Source organism: Paralichthys olivaceus, chromosome 14 (assembly GCF_024713975.1).
Source record: "Paralichthys olivaceus isolate ysfri-2021 chromosome 14, ASM2471397v2, whole genome shotgun sequence".
Lineage (NCBI taxonomy): Eukaryota > Metazoa > Chordata > Actinopteri > Pleuronectiformes > Paralichthyidae > Paralichthys > Paralichthys olivaceus.
In genome coordinates this window covers 21399091-21420131 of record NC_091106.1, presented here as the reverse complement: position 1 = coordinate 21420131, position 21041 = coordinate 21399091, and the positions used below count along the sequence as shown (strand labels likewise).

The 21041-nt window shown below is 41.9% G+C and overlaps 1 protein-coding gene across 2 annotated transcripts in view; it reads left to right on the top strand.

The window, feature by feature from the left end:
* The window catches only part of LOC109630990 (contactin-associated protein-like 4), a 66991-nt gene that overhangs the window by 8958 nt on the left and 36992 nt on the right, over nucleotides 1–21041 (top strand). Inside the window, exons 1-2 of one of the 2 annotated variants that reach the window (XM_069538909.1) lie at nucleotides 7324–7480; nucleotides 9924–10228. In XM_069538909.1, the coding sequence (XP_069395010.1) occupies nucleotides 10144–10228 (85 nt within the window). In that variant the 5' untranslated portion in view covers nucleotides 7324–7480; nucleotides 9924–10143. Of the gene's footprint in view, nucleotides 1–7323; nucleotides 7481–9923; nucleotides 10229–21041 lie in introns of those variants that run through there. The other variant, XM_069538910.1, reaches the window with a different exon arrangement.

Sequence of the window (21041 nt, the reverse complement as noted above, 5' to 3'; positions counted from 1 at the left end):
TATCTAAGTTTTCAGACCATAAGCTGGATCCTAACACCAAAAACTAATTAACAAAACAATCCAACCACTCAGAGCTGTGGCGCTGCACTTTAGTTTACAGGTCACAGAAAATGGCACGGCAATAAAATCTGTCATTTTCTCACTTCAGCAAAAATAAAGTTTTTATTCTGGCTCGTCTTCTGCAGACCTCTGTGCCCCTGCAGACAGAGGGAAACGTTAAGTTATCTGATTTATCGTCTTCTTCCTCCGAACAGACGCAGAGAGACAGAGATAGAGTCGGGCGGCTGAAATTAATTTCAGCACAGATGAAAAATTGTCCGTGTGCACGGCGACCTTCAGTGCAACAGTGAGCGGCGAACGCATCGGAAAGACAATGTCAAGTGAAACGCTGTGGTACAGTCGCACACAGTCACACTAATTGAGTGTGTTGGTGTTTAAATCTGTGCTCTGCCTGGATTACTGGGTTTTTATTTTTATTCTTTGGTCTGGAGAAAGGAAACAAACTGAAACTGCTAAATTAATCTTTGTGCAGTCGTCCTGAGAAACATATTAATCTGTCGCTCAATTTTAATCCAGGATTATCAGTTTTACCGTCACAGATGACATTAACAGTTTAATAAAACTAATCTTGGTTCTCTCATTGTTTAGCTTCAGTAAATTCATGCAGCCACATGTATTTCAGTTCAAACTGAGGGAAAACTTTATAATCAGTTACAGAACAGATTTAATTGAAAATGAAAATAAATTAAACAGGGAAGAAATTCAATCAGCTTGTTTTTCACTGAACAGATGAGACAGAGGAGAAATCAGACGATACACTGATTCCCATCAGTTCTGGATCATGTCAGGAAAACAAAACAGCTGTTCTGCTTGTTATATTTTACGTGCGTGTGTCCAGGTGAGACTTTGAGGTTTCTTCACTTTTAATGTTGCTGCCCCAAAGAATTGTGGGGCGGGATTTTCTCCTTTCCTTTCACAAGGGTAGGTCTGATGGTTCCCATGCTAAAGGAGATAAGTTAAGAACCACTGAAGCTTCTTTCCTGATCCTTTAGAGAATCCGAACAGGCTGCTGAAATACGTATGGGTCATTTCAGTCACTCAGGAAGGTTCCAAAGCAAAACAGACTATTGGAGCATCCTGGAGACTCAGGTGAGAAACATTAGAGTCGGTGTGGGGAGACACTGAAACTGACACAAGGCTAGATGAGAAATGAAACAGGAAATGAGACATTATAAGATCAGAAGCAGACCTGAACAATGCGGTGGATCCAGAAATATTTGATCACTTCCTCTAATGTTGTGACATCGGGTGTGCATGGATGAAATAAGTCATATTAAGGAATATCTGTGAGTATGAGCTGTTGTTGGTCCATTTCATTTCTCCATGGAAATGATGGTGAGACTTTGTCGATCTCTCTTCGCTGTATCTTGTGTTTAAGTATTTTCATAATCTGTCCAACACAGAGACGTCTCCCGGCCTTGAGGTGGATCAGGAGCATTAACAGACAACCTGAACATCAATGCTGCTAACAGCTCTGCCGATACTCGCTGGTTGTGACGAAACTGTTTCCCTTCATGTGGTGAAGTGATGATATGACTGGATATGAATAATGTGGAGTCTGTGCGCTGCAGCGTGAGGCTGCGGGCGACTTCTCGCAAGTTCGTCAAAAAGCTGGAAAGCCAATTAAAGTGACTGTCATTCAAATACTAATGTATTCACTTCGCTGTTTGGTGCAGGGACTTTTCATTTAGAGACTATTAACGTGGGGAATAACACTGAGGAAGGAAAAACAAATGTAGCTTTTGAATTCTTCATATTTTAAAAGTTTCCTGCTGAATATTGGAGGTAAACTCTGGTTTTTAATAACTTCCAAGTCTTTTTAACTGATCCACTGTTCAGCGTTACTCTTCAACTCGCTGGACTTCAGTGTCAACACTTCTCGTAGGAGATGGTACTCGCTCAACAACGCCACATTGAGCAGGAACAGACGTTTCACTAAGTCCAAGAACCATCAAACTCCTTCAGAAGCTTCTGTTTGAGGTAAAAAAAAGTTCTGCTCTCCTCTCTTCCGCTTTCAAAATTCTCCTCGGTTCTCTCCATCTCTTCATTATTCTCTTCACTCCTGTCTGCGCTGTTCTCAGCCCTCTGCAGCCGACTACTTGCCAGTACGAGTAATACGCCATTAACCCCGTGAACCTGAAGCCGCTGATGCACAAAGAGCTCCATTACCATCCTCTACAGTTGTTAGGCTCTGCATTAATTTGTCACCTCCATACTCGGCTGGTTTACCACAATAAACTGCCAGCAGCAGGTATGTGAAACAGCCTGGTGATTAAACGGGAACATCCTCAGTGATTGAGATGGATCTTGTTGCAGAGGACGGATTCAGATCCCGTGTGTGTTCAGGTTTGGAGGAAGCGATGCGCTTCGAGATGATGTGCAGCTTTTAGAAAATCAAATGATTGAGTAACAACTGAGAGCTTCACATTTGTTTCATGAAGGGAGGAGAGCTGATCAATTTTATTGTCTTGACTGGGATTTAAAAAGGTTCTTTTAGGAATGAGACAAGAAGAAGGAAAGACATGTCGTCCTCATGCCAGTTTTCTTCTGGGAATCACACTTTTCATCTCTTCTCTGATTTTCTGTGAAGTGAAGTCTCCAATAATAGTGTCCAATAATCCCTGAATCCAATGTTCATGTATATTTAGTGAAAACACTGTCTCATATTAATTAACGGCCTCATCTCAGCCTCCTCTGAATGCTGCTGCTGCAGGAGGCGGGGTCTAATGATACCTCTCTGCTCTGATTGGATCAATGGCCCAATTTATCTGCAAAAAATTCACAGCAAAACATCATGACTTGCAAATTAAGGTTTTAAGAAAAAAAGCTTAGCTCTACTTTAAACTTCAGGAAAGAAGGAAATCAGTTTGCTCAGGTAAACGCTTCTCTTGTCAGCGGGAGACGGGCTGAAGGGGAAACAGATGTTGGCAGACAAGCAGGGCGACGGGGAAACAGCCGAATCACAGAGAAAGTGAGGATGAAGGACTGAGGCAGACGGAGGGAGAGAGTCGTTAGCCTGGATATGGATGGTGAGGAGGCTGGAGAGCAGAGGTTATCGCTGCCTCCGTTATAAATTCCCCCTGTTCCTGATCACAGCGTCCGGAGCCAGGCGGCACAGATACATGCTGTTTGGAGAAATCTGCAGAGCAACCGCACACAGAGGTTTTTACAGCCTCCATAAATACAGTGATGCATGCACAGAGAAATGAACAAACAGTCAGAGACGTGGGGATATTTACGGGACGGCTGCACCTGACGACGAGGAAAGAAAGAAATCTGTGACGGGTCAAATTTAGAGAATGATTACACACAGAATAAAGCCACTGCAGAGGTCAGAGGTCACGGCCCTGACTGATTTACACATCAACTGAAATGTTGTTAACAGAGAGAGTGATTTATATTCAAAGTATGGAAATGACCTACGGCACTGAAACACCACGGCAGAGTGTAGACAGTGTTTAAGATGCAGCCGGAATAAACACATAAAATAGAAAATACTGAATAAGTGTCTGAAAGTTTGTTTCACTTTTTGAAAAAAACTGATTTCAAAATGGCTTTAAAATGCAAAGTAAATCCGTCACTGTGGCAAGAAACAGAAAAATCCATCTCATGTTTACCAAAAATACTTTCTCAGATATTTTGTCTGCACATTTTCTCTAGGTTTTGATTTGTGCAAAAACAAATCAGGGAGAAAAAAGATTTGAAAGGTAAAAAAGCGATGCCAGCCTTTTTTATTTTTACATTGTTGAAGTTGTTTGAACTCAAATTTAAAATCTTTCCAGCTATATTATCAGTTTCCATAGAATTTATTCTATTTCTATTTATAAAGATGTTAAATTTACATGTAAATACAAGTGAACATATTCAAAAGGACGACAGAAGAGTTTTCATTTTCCTGACCAAATAATAACAATACACTAGAATAATTCAGTCCTGATCCACCCGAGGTCTAATCTAAAAGTAAAGGTCGAATAAAAAACTGATACCTGAACGACTGAAAACCAAAACCAAGACTGTTGAGACCCGACAGGTTGAGCCAGGGCTGGGAAAAGATTTTGAAATTAAATTTGGGTCTGGTTGGATCATGTTGGCTCTGGGCAATCCACTTGATTTGTTCACTGCGTGTGTGATCCGGGAAAACATCAGATTCAGGTCGGGTTCGGACTTAAAAATGCGTCCTGAGACCTCCTGAAGGTCGTGTGGTTAGCTGGAGTCAATCCCGGCAGACCGGACGAGACGGGTACATCCTGGATGATGGTCAATTTAGTATCTTCGATTCTAAATCTGCATTTCTTCAGAACGTGGGAGGAAGCCAGAGGAGCCAACAAGGGGCAAACGTGCAAACTCCACACAGAAAGACGCCAACAGAACCAGGATTCAAACCGGGAACCTTCCTGCTGTGAGGCGACGGGGCTGGAAACCGCACCATGCAGGTTTCCCTTCAAACAATATAATGTTCTGAACCAACTCCCTGTTATCTGAGCTGTAGGAGCCACATTTTACATTTTGAAGAAAGGCTTTAGTTGTGAATTGGTTTCCATGAAGCTGACACAACACTTTAATCATAATTTGACTCTAAATCTTAAACTTTTAACTTATTTCGTTCTCTAGCATTAAGAGATCTGTGTGCATGGTAAGTACTTCGCCCCCTTTTGTTAATCTGTGTTCTGACAGCACATCTACCCTCTGACTCTCCCCTGTTGTCTAATGGGGGAGAGTCACAGCCCACAGCGTCCTTTTCTTCCAGCTGAGCGGCTCCTGTCAGTCCCTGCAGTCGGGTCAGCGATGCTTCGAGATCGTTAGGGCTCTGAGGCGTCCTGGAGGGAAGACCTGCAACTAATATCACGCTTCACGGCCCCGTCAATACCCCACAGTCCAAAAAACAAAAAGACAAGCTCTGCCTAAGCGCCCACAGGACGTCAAAGGACACACGTTCACTCACCCTGCTGCTCGCCCAGGTCAAAACCACCGAGGAGAAATCATCTGTCATCTGTCTGGAGGGAAACTCGAGAGCAGCGCAAAGCCGTCACATGTTCAGTCACGATAACAGGAGGTTAGTCACTCATGCAATGAGTTATTCAGAGACTCAGAGAATCAAGTGTTTTCTTCCATCCATGTCACAAACAAATATTGTTTGCATCTTTGGTCGGTGATGCGCTAAAATTGAAAAAGGGCAGTAACCTACATCTGCTCGTGACGTGTGTCAGAACAAGGAGCACTCAGGTGTATCGTCGGTCCGTTGCTGTCTTGAGGCAATGAAAAGTAATTGTGCTTTTGACTGATTTCAGATGTGCAGGATTTCACTGTGATTATGAAGACACAGAATCGAGATAACGAGCAAGTAGATGGATGCACAACATGCAATAAAATCACAATAACAACGTGCTGCTTCTGAATCTGCCCACACACCTGGTTTTCAATGGGAGATGCTACTGTGCATGTTACAACCAAATCACACCCATGATGAACAAAGAACAGCTGTAAAACTATTAAAAGTGTAAAAGCTCTATGCACGTTATACCATGTTCCAGATCATTAAAACAACATAATGTTATAAACGTGCAGATGTGCACAGATTCCAAGGTTTGGATAGAATGCAGCTGCAGCCTAAATCTCCGGGGAGCTCATGTTGCCATCCACTGCTTCAGTGGTTTCACAGAGTTTTCATCAACTTCACCCACAACACTGCTGCTGTCTGTTCCACTAACCTCAAACTCTCCAGTGCTTCCCCTGTTTCGCCCACTTTCCAAGACGGACTGATGGAAAACGTAAGTGCAGCAGTCCATCACACGCTAACTCCTCTGATGCCCCCGAGTTCAGTAATTTATGATACCAACCGTAATCTGGAAGAGGGGCTTTTTAAAAGGTAGAGAACAGGACTGTGAACGTCTCCTTTTCACTAATGTTTCCTAACATTTATTCATTCTTGAGGCCAATGAGAAAAAAAACTTCGATAATGAGACAAAGCCAGTTCTGTGAAATGAGCGAAGCTGCACATAAACTAAAAATCTTCATGAAGAGGAGCTCTGCTGTTTGTCGTATTGTTTCTGGTGAGGTCTGTGCATCTGGTTAAAAAACACACAGTCCAGCTTTAAACTGCGAGAGGAGTCTGTTTCTGTGGGAGGTTACTGCCTCAGGCGGAGGAGTAGACAAAGCATGTCTGCGCTGTGCAGAGACCTCTCGTAAACAAGTCAAGTCTGCATGTTGCACCAAGATCTTTCTTTCATATTCAAGGGGACCAAGCACTGAACACCTTTACTGTAGGAGGGTTGAGCAGAAATGTTGGAAAGTGTGCATCACCTCTAAAAATCTAAATAAAAAGAGTTGTATTTCTGATCACAGGTTTCCACAGACTGTAAACTTCCTCTTCAGTTTACGTTACAGGTACAGAATGTATGTCACGCACTGTAAATGTCTCTTGTGGAAATTTTTACCCAAATTCTTGGTTTTGGCTTTGAAGGTTTATTTGAGCTCATAAATAAGAAACTGCTGCACAGGTTGTCTCTGCTCAGAGACTGAAGCTTCATGCACGTTGCTGCTAAATCACAGAATCACATAGATTTACGTGACATGAGAGCAAACCGATGATCATCAACTGAATCGCCCCTTTTCTCACAACAGAAAACAGACTGGGATTTGAAGTAAAGCCAATGAAGAACAGATTCTCCATCTTTGTTTTTTCCCTCTTCTTTAAAACATTCCTACTCATCTCTCAAAAAAAAATAGGGGACGTTTCTGTTTTGGTCCACCGGCTCGCTGGCCAGAGCCAAAAGCCCGACACAGCCTGCAGCAGGTGTTGTGAATATAAAGTGGGAGTACATCAGTCATTGGCTGCTTCATTCAGTATGCAAAATAAAAATGAGTTATACAAAATGAGGCCTGGCAGGAGGCTGCAGAGGAGCTCAAATACAGCTGCACAACAAATTAGAATAAACACACAATGTTAAAGCAAAAAAACAGATTCTTCGTTCTGAAAGAGTTCATCACCAACAGTCTGGTTTAAAAAAAACTGAACAAAGTAGAGCCAAAGCAAGGTGTTTACAATAAAAGTGAAATTATTAATGATATTCAGCCCCTGCAAGATTCAGTTATGTATTTAAACAACTCTGAACTCCAGGAGACGCGGTTGTGTGTGATGTGATTTATGTAAAAAAGCATTTGATTTACTCAGGATCAACAGGCAGGAGATTTCTTTTGTCCTGATCCGTTCCCTGTGTTACTTCCTGGACTTCCTGCATTACTTCCTGGTCTATTTTGCAGTCACTTCCCTCTGTGATCACCTGTTCAAACCCTGATGTGTTGCACCTGCGTCTCAGTTTGTTTTGTTCCGTTCCCTGAAGTTCCTGTTTCGTCAGATTACCTGGGTCTGGATGGATTTCCTGAGTTTTGCCTGTTGGTTCCTCTTTCAACCTATTTGCATGTGAGTCTGTGTTTCCATGTGTTTGCATGTGGGCATACTGTACTGTCATCTGTTGGATTCTAAACTCAACCATACAATCAATACTCTAACCCTTAACCTTAGAACACGTCTTCACCTCAAAATGTAATGATAAGTCGGGTGAGTAAACAGATGTACGGTCCCCACAACATGAGTAATATATAAAACACACAGACACAAATACAGTTCATGTTCTTCACTCTACTTTTTTGTATGAGGATGTATGTGTGTACTTTTTATCTTTTGAAGTATTGAGTTTAAACATTTTCGTCTGCAGTTTAATACATTTCATGGCTTCTTACTTGCTTTTTAATTTGTTCTGAATGTCTCACCATTAGTTTTTTTATCTAACGCATCATTCAGATAGTTTTTTTTTCTCTTTATATCTGCTTTTGGGTTTATGTTGTACAAAAGTCTAAACATGCCCAGATGTTTGATACCAAACTTGTCTAGAATACAAAATATTTGTTTTGTTTTAGCAAATTTCAGTTTGTGCTGTAAGTTTTTTAATGTTAATGGAAAAAGTAACACGTTTTTGAGAAAAACTAAATAAAAGTTCAACTCAATGAACAAAAGTGCATTTTAGAGTCAAGTCCCAAAACAAGGAGCTGGAAGACTTCAGCAGGGAGTGGCAATGAAATTAGAGCTGTGACTATTAAATAATTAATTCACTGACAGAAATTTAAAAGCGAAAAATGCAACAATTTGCTGATACCAGCATCTTACATCTGAGGATTATTTTTCTGTGTAGAATCTGATAGAAAACTTTTCTTTGGGTTTTGTTAGTTGGATAAATAATTAAAACACAGTTGACAGTGTCAGCTCTGACCGGGACATTTAAACAATTCCTTGAATTATATATTTCCGGTGGGTCGGTGCAGCGTCAGCCTTAATGTGGGACTTGTTCCAGAACGATTCAGTGAAAAATAAGAAAACTTTAGATTAACCAGTCGATCTACGTTGCGACCTCACCTACGGTCACAAGCTCTGGGTGTAGAGTCTGAAAGAACAAGGTCCTGATGACAAGTAGCCAAAATGAGTTTTCTCCGTGGGTTGGCTGGACTCATCCTTTGAGACGGGGTGAGAAGTTCAGACATCTGCAGAGAGCTTGGAGGTGAACTGGGAGGAGACTCCAGGGCAGACCCAAAACTCACAGGAGGGATTACACATCTCATCTGGGCAGGGAGCGCTGGGTATCCATCCCCCGGGAAGAGCTGGCGATAAAAGAGACGACGACCCCATCCAACATTCAGGCAACGCTCCGCTTTGTTGCGGAGGCTGGTTGGTTGAGCAGGTGCATCACTGCACAAGTATATTTCAGACGCAGCTTCAGAACAAATTCAAGAACTCACACATTATTTATAATTGTTATTTTTATTTAGGGAGCTGAAATTTTCATGAAAGTATTTTACAGTTTAGTTTTTAAACCACGACTTGATGATGACTCAGAGATATCAGCTCCCTGATGTGGGATGACGTTAATTATCTATTGAATGCAGTTCACTTTATTGATGGAACAAGATAAATAAGTTGGAAGAAGAGTAGAGCTGTGGAGCCTCAATACTCCCCTCAGGAGGTGATGGAGGATTTTCTAAATCAGGGGCTGTGAAGGTGCCACAGTTTACACAGAGGGGCCAATTATGCTTCCAAGCACAATTCCTGATTCAGTAAGTTAACTCGTGTTTACTGTCAGCTCTACAGCCTCACATCACTTTATACATATTTTGAAAGTTATTATTAGTTATTTCTATTGTTACTTTTGTTATTCGTGGACTAATTTATTTTTTTTAAATACACTGACAGGGCAGGGGCAGATCAAATTCCAGATCACTGCCCCAATGCTTTATTCTGCTTACTGCTCAGGTCTTGAATAATAGATTCTAATTTCATTTGCACTTATAGTCAAATAAAGAAAATTTGAGCATTGACGTCACATTTCTTCCCCGAGGAAGGAAGGAAGGAATGAAAATCTTGTTAATTCTGTTCTAAATCAGTGAAATAATCAATAAGACGAAATCTAACAACAGTACAGAGTAAAGAATCTATAATTACATTTTGAATAGTCACTTTAATTCCTGTTTCCTCTCGGTGAGGCTGCATTCAATTGATTTGCTGTGACTATAAGCCGTGGTGCTGGGGATCCTTTCTGTGAGCGGCAGACCTGAACTGCCGGGTTTCACGATGACAGAGACACTAAGTCACAGCCTGGAGTCTAATGGGACCTGAGATGAGTCTGTTCTCAAACATTGTGGGGACAGAGCAGTGTCGCCTGCAGTGGGTTTTCTGCTGAAGGATCAAGTGCGTTTAATGACTAAAGTACCTTTCACTGGAGCAGAGACAGTAGCGAAAGCTCCCCTCCCTCACTCTCTCTCTCTCTCCCTCACTCTCTCCCTCCCTTCCTCCCTCTCCCTCTTCCACTCTGCAGAGAGCAGCCAAACAGAAAGCAGCCTCGTGCCTCCACTGTCATTGCCGTGGAGCCAGGCAGATGCTGCTGAGCGCCGTGCACCCAGAAGTGAAAAATTCATCAGGGAAGTGTGAGAGTGTGGAGGAGAAAAGAGGAGGAGGAGGAGCAGAGAGGAGAGGAGAGGCAGCCGGTCTCTCTCCATCACTTGACGGGCTTTTCTGCGGCATCCTTCAACTTCATCATGGATCTCTGGAGTAAAAAAGTGCGAGGAATTATCACACAGCTCGTCCTGGTTCTTCTCTGCTTCTGCGGGGCGACGGGAGGAGGTGAGTGCTGTGAGATTTTTTTTTTATTTTGGGCGCCAGCAGAGATCCGAGTTGTAGAACTGCTGCGGTTCAGTTTCCATTCATATCTAATGTTTTGAAAAAGTGTGGCTCACTTATCTTCAACTGCAGGAAAAGGTGCAGGTGTTAAGTTCTATGCAGAAGAGATTTATGAGAAACATATTTTCATGGATTTGTGTTCATATTCTATATGATTTCCTTAAACCACATGAGACAGGTGCAGGATGCATGTGGGTGGAGAAAATTAATTAAAGGCTTATTAGGAAGTTGCCTTTGAGCAAGGCACTCAGAGGCTCAGCTGCTCAGTGGAGCTGCACAGGCTGCAGGAGAAGAACTGTGCCCGTCTCTGCTCATCGTCTTTGCTGACTTGATTTTCTTTATTCTTCATGTTAACCTCCTTTATCATTCCAGTTTTAATTCATTGTCTTTAATTTCTCTGATGATTGCTTTGTGATTTTGCACAGTTGTATAACTATACGTGTAAAATCAGAATTATAGGCTTGGGTTGAGCTGCGCCTTGTTTAGTCTTTTCTGGTGCGTTGGTCAGAGGAGGACTCACACACAGAACCAGAAGAGATTCAGTCCGTTGTGTGGATTTAAAGCGTGTGTATATTACACATATTGCAGGGCTCTGCAGACATTGATAAAATGTGCAAACGTTTCCAAGAACGAGGCAGATACTATTTCAACATGAGCTTCATCCCGAGCTTGAAGACCTGAGGCATAAAAACAATTAAAACCCAATTATTGTTTGTAAATTACCCCTTAGAAACCTGAGGGTTTCCTGAGGAGCTGTCGGAACTGCCAACGTTTACAAAAACTGTAATTTCTCAGCCAAACAATGAAGTTTAATCATTTGACTTTCATTGTAAATAATTGTTGTTACCCTAAACTTTGCAGTATTTTTAAAAAAACAAACAAACATGTATTCTTACCGACTGAGCCTTGGCCCACAGGAACTCTGTCAGTGTATAAACCCTCCTCATTATTATTTTCATCATTCTCTGCTTCATTATCGCTCCCGTCGCTAAGATCGTCTGCCGTCCTCTGAAACGCAACTAAAACTTTTCGCAGGCTAAGAGCGCTAACAATTCCTTTCCCATGATGCATTTTGCCTTTCCCACAAACAAATGTTCCAGCGAATCACAGTTTATTTCAAGTGTCACGTCTTGAACATGAGATGCACTCGTCAATGAAGTCAGGTGCCACAGGTCACATCATGAGACGCACAACAGTAATTCAAACACGTAGGAGCTGTTGAGATGCAGCTAACACAGCTCAATAAAGTGGCTGTTTGAGGATACATGTTGATGTAGCATGAGACTGATGTTGCATTAAATTGTATTTTGGATCAACATCCATCCATTATACCTCTCTTCCTTTGGGGCTGCAGGAGCCATTGAATCAACATCTGTGGGCAAATTTATTTAACATTTGAGAGAATCAAACACCACTAAGGGATTCGGTCTGAGCACAGAGGGAACTGATAAATGGTACATTACCACAGCACGTCTATATTTCCCTCCACAGACAACAGCTGCTGGAGACACGCACCAGCATTAAAGGCTTGGAAAGAGTAGAATAAGGGAGATAAAGATTTGTTGACCCTGAAGGAAATGGTTTGGACTCAGCAGAAAGCCAGAGACCATAACCAAAAGAAAAGAAAATGCTGCTGTCTCTCTCAAATCAATGAGTGGTGCTTGAAACCTTTTTCTGTTGCTCTCAGAGAGCAAACCAACAGTGCATCATCCACTTACGTGCCCAGGCCGCCCTCCACATGTTATTTGACTTTGTTTTAGTGCAGATGCCACAGGTAGAAGGGCTCTCTCCAGCTATTAGTCAAAATGACCAGAGGACATAAGAACATTAGGGCGAGGGCACATGTTTCTTTGGCTGGTCACAAGCTCCCTGCTCGGCACTGAAGCAGCAGCATACTCGTTGTGGGTGGAGAGGTCGTTCCTGTGACGGGTCTGAACACCAGCGTTTCTCTCCTCAAGAAAGAAAAAGAGATGTCATTGCACATTAGATCATGTGGAGGTGGAGCTGGATGAGAGCATAGAAGCACTCAGACAATTTAATAAAAGAAAATGCTGAAGAAATTATGACTGGATCAGGACCAGCATCAAATTACACGTGGAAACGGACAATAATGCTGCTTCGTGGGCGGCAGCAGAATATTTAGCAAATCCAGGAATATTCATCCTTAGAGAAACGTATGATTGTGTGGACAAATCCGCACTTTGCAAATGTCAATAAGTCCTTCAGGAACACTTGTACACCTGCTTATTCATGCAATCATTCAACCTGATATAGTCGGATGGATGAAAGTACAGACGAGCAAAAGTCCAAAAAAACCAGAGTACTAAATATTCATCATCTTATTGTGTATAAATTACACGCCCCATGTTGGGACATGTTTCCTGTCATGTCAATGCATTTTAAGCTTTTTGTGTGTCTTTCAATGCATGTGTTATTCGTGCAGCTTACTTTGCAGGGGACTGGGGGACGGTTAGGAGTGTTAAATGCACAAAAAGCAGAAAAAAAAAGACCACTTGGCATGTTATTCATTCATCTTTCGGTGGCACCAGGCTGAATTATTCAACAAGCCGATCGTGTGGCACCAGTGCAAGTGCTCACTCGCCACAAAACTTGGCCTCTGTAACGCTGTCGCTGTCAGAATGTGGTCTCGTGGAAGCTGCCTGCGGGGGCTTCCGAACTCCCGAAGAGCGTTAACTTAACCCGTACATGTCACAGTGAGGTGCAGCACAGACACGGTGTTTGGAGATGTCATGGTTGTGGAAGAGTGGAGCAGATGCAGGGAGGAGAGATGGTGTGGTTAACGTCTCTGTGTCTCCAGTTGCATAAGTTCCCTATGAGATCATTAACTCTTCTCTCTGCTGATTTGGAGTCAGTGGAGTTTCTGTTTTAATCGCAGCCAAACAACAAATAGTACTACTGCCCTGTGTGTGTGTGTGTGTGTGTGTGAAGATAACGAGTGACTCACCACTCACAGTCAGCGGGAGAGAGGTGCTCTAATTTGTCAGTAGATGCTGAATCTACTCAGAGGGTTTTTGTTCCAAAGTGTTTAGAAGACTGGTTTGTTGTCTGATGTTGATACTGTGCTGAAGTGTTATTTAATAAAAGAATTAATGATGGAAGTATTTTCTTTATAAAAACAATATACTTTTCTGTTTTTTTTAATACTCAACAACTACACAAATGTATACAGGGCCTGAAAACATTGATGTGTTGATTAAGTTTTGATCAGGACGATCACTATTGAAAATGTTTGTACTGTAATTTCAGAAAATAATGATTTAAGCTTCTTAACTAATTAAGTGTCAAAGGAGGAATCAGTCCCGTCAGGTTTCATCAAAGGTTTTACGATGCTTTGGTTCAGATCTTCTGTGAACTGAGTGTTTTAATGTCAGGCTCCTCTTCCTTTCAAACTTTACTGTGGCATGTTAGTCGTCTTCTTGAGGTCTTCAAGTTAATCTCACTTTCACATCTAACTTGTTTGGTCCAGACCTGCAGAACTTTTCAGTTCAGTCTGAATAGAAAACATCAGGTGAGAAAGGTTTTAGTCCGACAAAAAGAGGTGATCTCAAAGTGAACCGTGGTTCGGCTTGTTTGCAGAGTGAAAACACATTTTTGGATGGTTTGGAAATTTGGACCAGATGAGATGGCATCAAATGAAAGAAGAAGAAAAAGAAGCACCTCCGACAATCAGGACCTTCATTTGGCACATTCATACCGCTGCTGAAGTTTGTGATGAAGCTGCAACAAAATTAATGAAATGAACCTGATTAAATGTAAAGAAAGGAACAAACACAATAAGCTTTGTTTGGACTTAAAGGTGTAAAAACAGCCCAAAGCTCTCTCTCCGTTTCATCGATCATGTCTGATGTGTTCCACACTGTGGAGGAGGATTTAATGGTTTATGTCCAGATAGACCACACATGTAAATCTCATGACCTGTAGAAGCTTCTTCCCCTGCATCGTGTCTGGATAAGTCTGAATTTGTGCCAGTTTGTCTGAGAGCTTTAGAAACTCTGTCGTTTTCTTCTCAAGTTCACGCAGAGAGCGAACACTGAGCCGGCTCTTTATTATTTTGAAATGAATCCTCTCCACTGAGAAGAATCAACATTTGAAAACTAATTTTGGTTAAAAAAAAGCATAAAACATGAAGAATTCTGGCAATGGAGCTGAAATTTGTCTGTGATGCCAATTTCAGCCCAAATATCAGAGTTTGGTCATTTTCAATGAGCTGGATGTTTAGAGAGAAACAAACGTGCATTTAATCTCATTAGTCTGGATGAATTATGCATTTCCCTGGAAAATTCCACCGTCGTTTATGATTCATGAGAAACTGGGGTTTGTGACAGCGGTGATGAGAGAGAAGTGAAAGGAGGCTGAGGAGAAAGCCCCTCTCATATTTCTTCTTTAGTGTCATTTATGAACATTTTTGCTCACGGAGAAGAAGAAGCCGTGCACGTGACCTGATGAAGTCAGGGCTAAATTAAGGCAGCAGCAGCGGCAATCAGAGCAAACGTGGAGCCGTCAGTCAGGAATCCAGATTTATTAACCCTGGGACAAGTAGTTAAGTGATAAAACTGACAGAGGCCCGAAGTCCATCCATCTGCGTTTGTGACGCATTGATATTTGCTCAAGGCCGTGCCCCACTGGAGCCCTGGCTCACTAAACACACCCTCATTCATCACATGGCCCTGTCATCACCTTAGATGACTTGTAGTTTGTTCTGAAATCTGTCAAACTCTGCTAAGGTCAGCGCTTCCTGTCACACATGGAGGTTCCTACGCTGGACCGAATAAAACACTGGTGTTCCCTGAGCAAGGTGTGAGAGTCTCAGGAGGGTCCGACTGCCTGGGGAAGGAGGGAAGAGAAACCACTGGCTTCAAAGTGAGATGAAAGGATGGAAGAAATTGTTATTACTTTAAATTCAAGCCAGAGGACAGATGATGAAGATGATGGTGTTAATGGTGATGATGGTGAAGAAGATTATAACGATGCAGAAGAAGATTGAAAACGAATTTGATGATGTTAATGATAATGAAGATGATAATGAAAAAAAGATGAGAGAATGATGATAATGAAGAAGAAGAAGGAGAAGAAGACGACTCATGGAGATGATGAATGATGATGAAGGACAACAGGATGAAGATGATGATGATAAAGAAGATGATGGTGAAGATGATGACAAAGAAAGAGTACACTCATGAAGGTGTCGGTGACAAAGAAGGTGATGAAGGTATGAACGAAAGTGGTGATGATGACGAGCAACAACCCTTCCACTGATGATGACGAAGAAGATGACACTGAAGAAAAAGATGTTTATAAAGACAAGATGATGAAGAAGGTGAAGAAGATGAGAACAATAAAACTAAATAATAAAGAAGATGATAAAGAAAGAGAGGACTCAGATGAAGATGTTGATGATGGCAGTGATGAAGATGAGACAAGAAGAGAGAGAACAAGATTATAATCATGTTCAAGTATCACCATTTGTTTTTCTCCAGCGATTTGCTTTTTACTCCGTGAACCCAAAGATCGTGGCTGTTTGTATAATTCACCTTCAACCTGCATCTGATTGGCTCTGACATTAGTTCCTGACTGAATTCTATCTGTGTGTTTTCTCTTAAACCCACTTTTTAAAATCAACCCTTTAGATTAATGAACATTTTCCTTCTGTGCTCAGCGTTTATTCTTCTCAACACCACATTTAAATGTCCTGGGTGTAATACGTTCACTTAATGCATCTGAAATTGATATAGCTCCATTTTTACAATAACAGAGTCTGGATGGTGCTTTCAGAATCCAGCAGACGACTTACGTTATATATCATATGATTTTCTGCAGTTGTGGGATTCTGCTTCTGAGGCGTCTGGAGGAGTCCTGGGCATAATTCAACAAAACCTCTACATACTGGAGCTGGAGCATTTCTTTAAACTGTAAAACTGCCAGCTGTTCCTCTCTCACGATAAACCGCCACGAGGGATAATTGGATCCGACGCAATGTCTTGTAGGTAAATGCAAACGCGTGAGAAGAGAGATTGGTATTAAAGACCGTAGCTGACATTGAACACCGCAGGAGGACGATAAAGCCGATGGCGAAACTTTAAGATGCAACAGAGATACGGTGTCTGACGAGCAACGTAATGACTCAGGTAATGAGGTGGACGAGATAGCAGAGAGAGAGAGGAGAGAGAAAACCTGCGTCTCCTCTCGTGCCGGAGTGTTTCTGAAACTTTCTCCCACTTAACCTGGTTTTTCCTGGAACATAAATCAGGGTCAGTTATGGAACAGCGGCCGTGAAGCTTTCAGGGATTCAGACAAATCCAAAGGTCACAGCTGAGAAACCTCTCACCTCATGTGAATATATTGATAATATTGCTGTAAAAACTGCATATGAGGGATCTGACTTTTTATTTGATGGTCGAACGTAAAACGCAAAAGTTCATATTCAAACTGTAATGACTGCTGGAGTTCAAAATATACAGTCCAGAAGTTTCTTTAACCAGCAGGGGGCGCTCATTATCAGCTATCATAAGTAAGTCGGTAACGTCATGCTGTTTCGCAAGTCATATTTATTTCTTTGCTCCAATTCTCCTCACTCTGCAGACATCACAAGATTTGTCTGTAAAAATTAAAAAAGAACTGCAAATCCATTCGCTGGGATAATTTGTCCGATCCTGCAATATTGAGAAAAACTATCTGTCCTAATTAATTCTTCATATGATGCATAAAAGAAAAACCATGACAACAGTGATGATACACATTCAGATCAGAGGTGCAGTTGAAGTTGAAGTTAAATGTGATTAAAATGATTTTTTAATCCACTTTGTGTTGTATTATGAAACGTCTCGCACAGACTGAAACATCCTTCATAACTATTTCAAACGTCTGTGCCGTCGTCTTTACGTCTGTGTGAATTTCTTGTTGCTCAACAGAAGCAAATGTTGTGAAATATGCATCAGCAAATCTTCTGCATATTTATAAAAGTGTTGAGCTGAGCATAAAACAAACTGCAACACAAACTACAACCAGAATCGAACACAACAGCTGACACGGTGGTGAAGAGAACAGGCAGCTGTGTGGAGCAGTGTCATGATTTCTAATGAATATCATCACATGAGATGCCCCGGGAAATTTAAAATTTTTGTTTTTGTCTTTAACGTTGCAAGATTTCAACATTTTCCTTGGTTCCTCAGGGAATAATTCATGTTGGGGGACTGATATTTCTGACTGTGAGGAATTTGGTGCAGATCTAAATAACAATCTGGATCTAGTTTCCCCGGCAGACGCATCCACTCTACTGAAAACCATTCTAGTTAAGAACGTGTTCCCGTGTTGTGGCAGAGAACACTGGACTTTGAGAAAGAATAAATAAACAGCAGGTTGAGCTTTAATAGTCTTTCCTTCAAAAAGAAAGAGCGGGTTCAGTTCGCTCTTTGTCAGCGGGCCACTTCTGAAACGTGTTTGTGTGTGGAGCTGAATCTCTGCCAGTGTTAGAAGTGCTGATGAGAAGCTTCACACTGATCTATTTGAATAACTGTTTCGGAAATCAATAGAATGAGAAAGCAGAGGGAGATGCTGCTCGTCGGCGCGGAAACGTCTCAACAGGTGATTCTTTGTAAAGGTTTCCTGTGAAACAATAAAGAAGTGGGACTGCAGCTGAAATGATCACGTGTCACTGACCTACTCACACACTCACACACACACACACACACACACACTGATCTTTATGTATAATTTAGTCACTGCAGTAACAGCGAACTAAATGCACAAGATGGGATTTGAATAAAAAACCTGGTTTGTACAAAGAGCAGATGGCGTCAGGATGGAAGCAGCATGAGTACAGAGGTGCGTGCCGTCGTCTCTGTGTTGTGGTTTTCTTCTACTGGTGCAGTGTGGCAGTGAGTGGGAAAATCATTTGCCACCTGTTGTTAAACTCAGTTTTGAAATATGATTTTCCTTTTTCTTGCTGAGAAGCTGGACACTGTTTGATTGGACTGAATGAAAGAGCCCGGAGCCTTTTTCCTTGTCTTTGTTCGAGTCACCTGCTGCGAAGAATGATCATATTTTTGGTCATTAACAAGCAGCAACCAGCTGTTTTGAAGACGTTCTAACAAATAACGCAGTGGACTCAATATGTGAATAATTTAAACGTCTTTCAGATAATGAATATTTATAAATGTCCAGAAAGTTCTTCCACCAAAGCTCCAGTGGTTCTCAGTCGTTTTGTTCAGTTTAGTCCAACATGGAAAATGTCATATTCAAGGGCACAGTGTTAATTGTCTTCTTCCTGCCAGGTCGGTGATTAAAGTCTGTGACTTTCCCTTCATGAGCCAGATCCTCTAACCTTTCCAGCTCCGCAGCCACGGGGGTTTCAGTTTTCTGCCTGTGCAGAAAGGGATGAAAGTTAGACCTGGCAAATTGTGACGGAGCAGAAAGTGCAACAGAGCACTGCCTGTGTGCTGAGTAATCTGAACAGAAATATACAAGCGGCATTACTTACGGCAGATTCCTCATCGTCTTATGCATGATGATAAACCTGCGGTTTGTTTACAGAGTTCAAGTGAACGCAGCTGAAGAGGGTCAAGGTTTGGATTTTCACCCACTCACTGTGTTCCTTATTCTCACAGCCGCGTGTCAACACTGGGCTGTGGGAGGTTGTTCCACTCCCACATTAGAGCTTGAGTGTCAGATATTTTCTGTCCGTGGGACTCGCTGCCCAACACTTGGATCCACAGCATCTCTCGGATGCTCCAGGGGGCGTGTACGCAGGTGAAGACGGGACAGGTCTTCGGTGTCTAACAGGAAAATTCCAGATTTGTGCCACATGAGACTTTAGCTCGTTCTCATCTCTGTCATCATCTCTTGCGTCTTGTTGTTTCCACGTTAAAGTAGAAAGTTAATAGATTGTCAGGTAATTGTTTTCTATTTTTTTATTTGTACGCACTCCTGTTCAGATTATAATCCCATTATTGAGGCTTGATCAAAATGGACCTTAATTAATTCAGGTCAAAATGGCTCCTGTGAGAAGGGTCTGAGATCAGCTCAGGTTTCCTACTCGCCATTTGTATTGTAAATTCAGTCTGTTGACATGAATAAAAAGAAATAGAATGCTGTGTATTTGTTTTCGGTTCAGTGTTGATGGCAGTAAACAGCTTGACAAGGTTTTTCTGAAGAGTCTGTGAGTGGAATCTAAAGTAAAAGTTGTAATATCATTTGACATGAGAAGAGAAGACGTGGAAACAGTTGTGGGGAACGGAGCGCTCTTGACTTCCTGCCCGAAACGTAAACTTGAATTCCGTAATCTCGTCAGGTGTCGGAGCAGAAACTACTCACTGCTTGTGCTCTCTAAGGTGCTGCTAATGTTTTTGATTTGCCCTTGTCCTCAATTATTCGTGGGTGAGGTGGTGAGTTCACTTTCAGTGGGATCAGTGAACGCGAGAGCAGCTCCATGGAGTCGGACCTCTACCTTCCCCCCTGGCGCTCATGATTTCCTACATGGTGTGTGGACACTCAGGGTGTTAAGATTCTCCACCACACACAGGGGCAGGGCCTCCCACCAGGAGAGGAGACTACAAAGCTCCGAGCTGAAATCCAGTGGATTTTTAATCAGTGCACCTCACACCCACAGGGACACGATCGGGACCTTGAGCTTGTATGTTTCTTTGTTTCTGTCCTTCCCTGTGATCCGAATCTTCAGTTTGTGATTTTCCCACAAACATTTCTGATTATGTGTGTTTAGATTTAATTGTTCTACGTGTACTTTTATTCATTTGTGTCAACATATGACTCAACAACACATTTATTCTCTTGTCATTTCGTTCCCACTGTTTATCTTTCACAATAACGTCAGGTTTATATTCTATCTACTGACTCTCTGTGTGTATGTGGCTCGTACATCTTGAGAACCATTAATCTTATCAGCTTCACACTAGACATGTGTATTGTTCAGGGCCAAAGGACGTGCAGTGTAGAATTTGGTGCGAATTTGGACATGTTGGCTTTAATTTAGAGATGCAGTTAATAAAATATATTTCCATGTGATATTTTTAAATAAATAAATTAAGCTTTTACATGCACTAGAATTAAACACTTTAAACATAAAAACATAGCTTTTGATGGAGTTATTAGTTATAACATTTATTTTCCACTGACCTGTTTTCAGTGGACACTGAGTCTCTTTAAACACAAACTGTACATTGAGCTACTCGCTGGCAATTCTGACTAGACAAGTTTCCGAAGTTCCAGACTAGAGACACAAAAAAAATAAATGTCAGGAATGTTGACGAGTGACAGGTGATGGGCTGAAAACATTGTTTTTCAGCATCCATGTCCTGAACCTGAGACAGACAGTTTTTAGACGGACAGAGAGAGAGGCATGCTGGGAGGAAGGAAGACAGGTCAGGGCATTGAGCGTGCACCAGTCTGATGCAAGGAAGTTTAATGAATGACGCCACGTCAAATTAGCGACCCATTAATGTCAGAGGACTGATGTCTCCAAAAAACATTTATCAAAGTGGTGCGGTAATCGATTCGTTTGCCGTTTTCTCCTAATCGATTACATAAAAGGCAGTAGGAGAGTGCATACCTCCGCTAAAGCTAATGACCCAACCCTCCATGTTATCAAAAGTGGGGGAAAAAAAATCCTGGATTGGGAAATACCCCTCCACACAAACTGAGAGACCGACCAACCCTAATGAAAACATAATCTCCATGGTGGTGGTAATTGGCGCCAACATCTCAGGCTAAGCGAGTTACTACT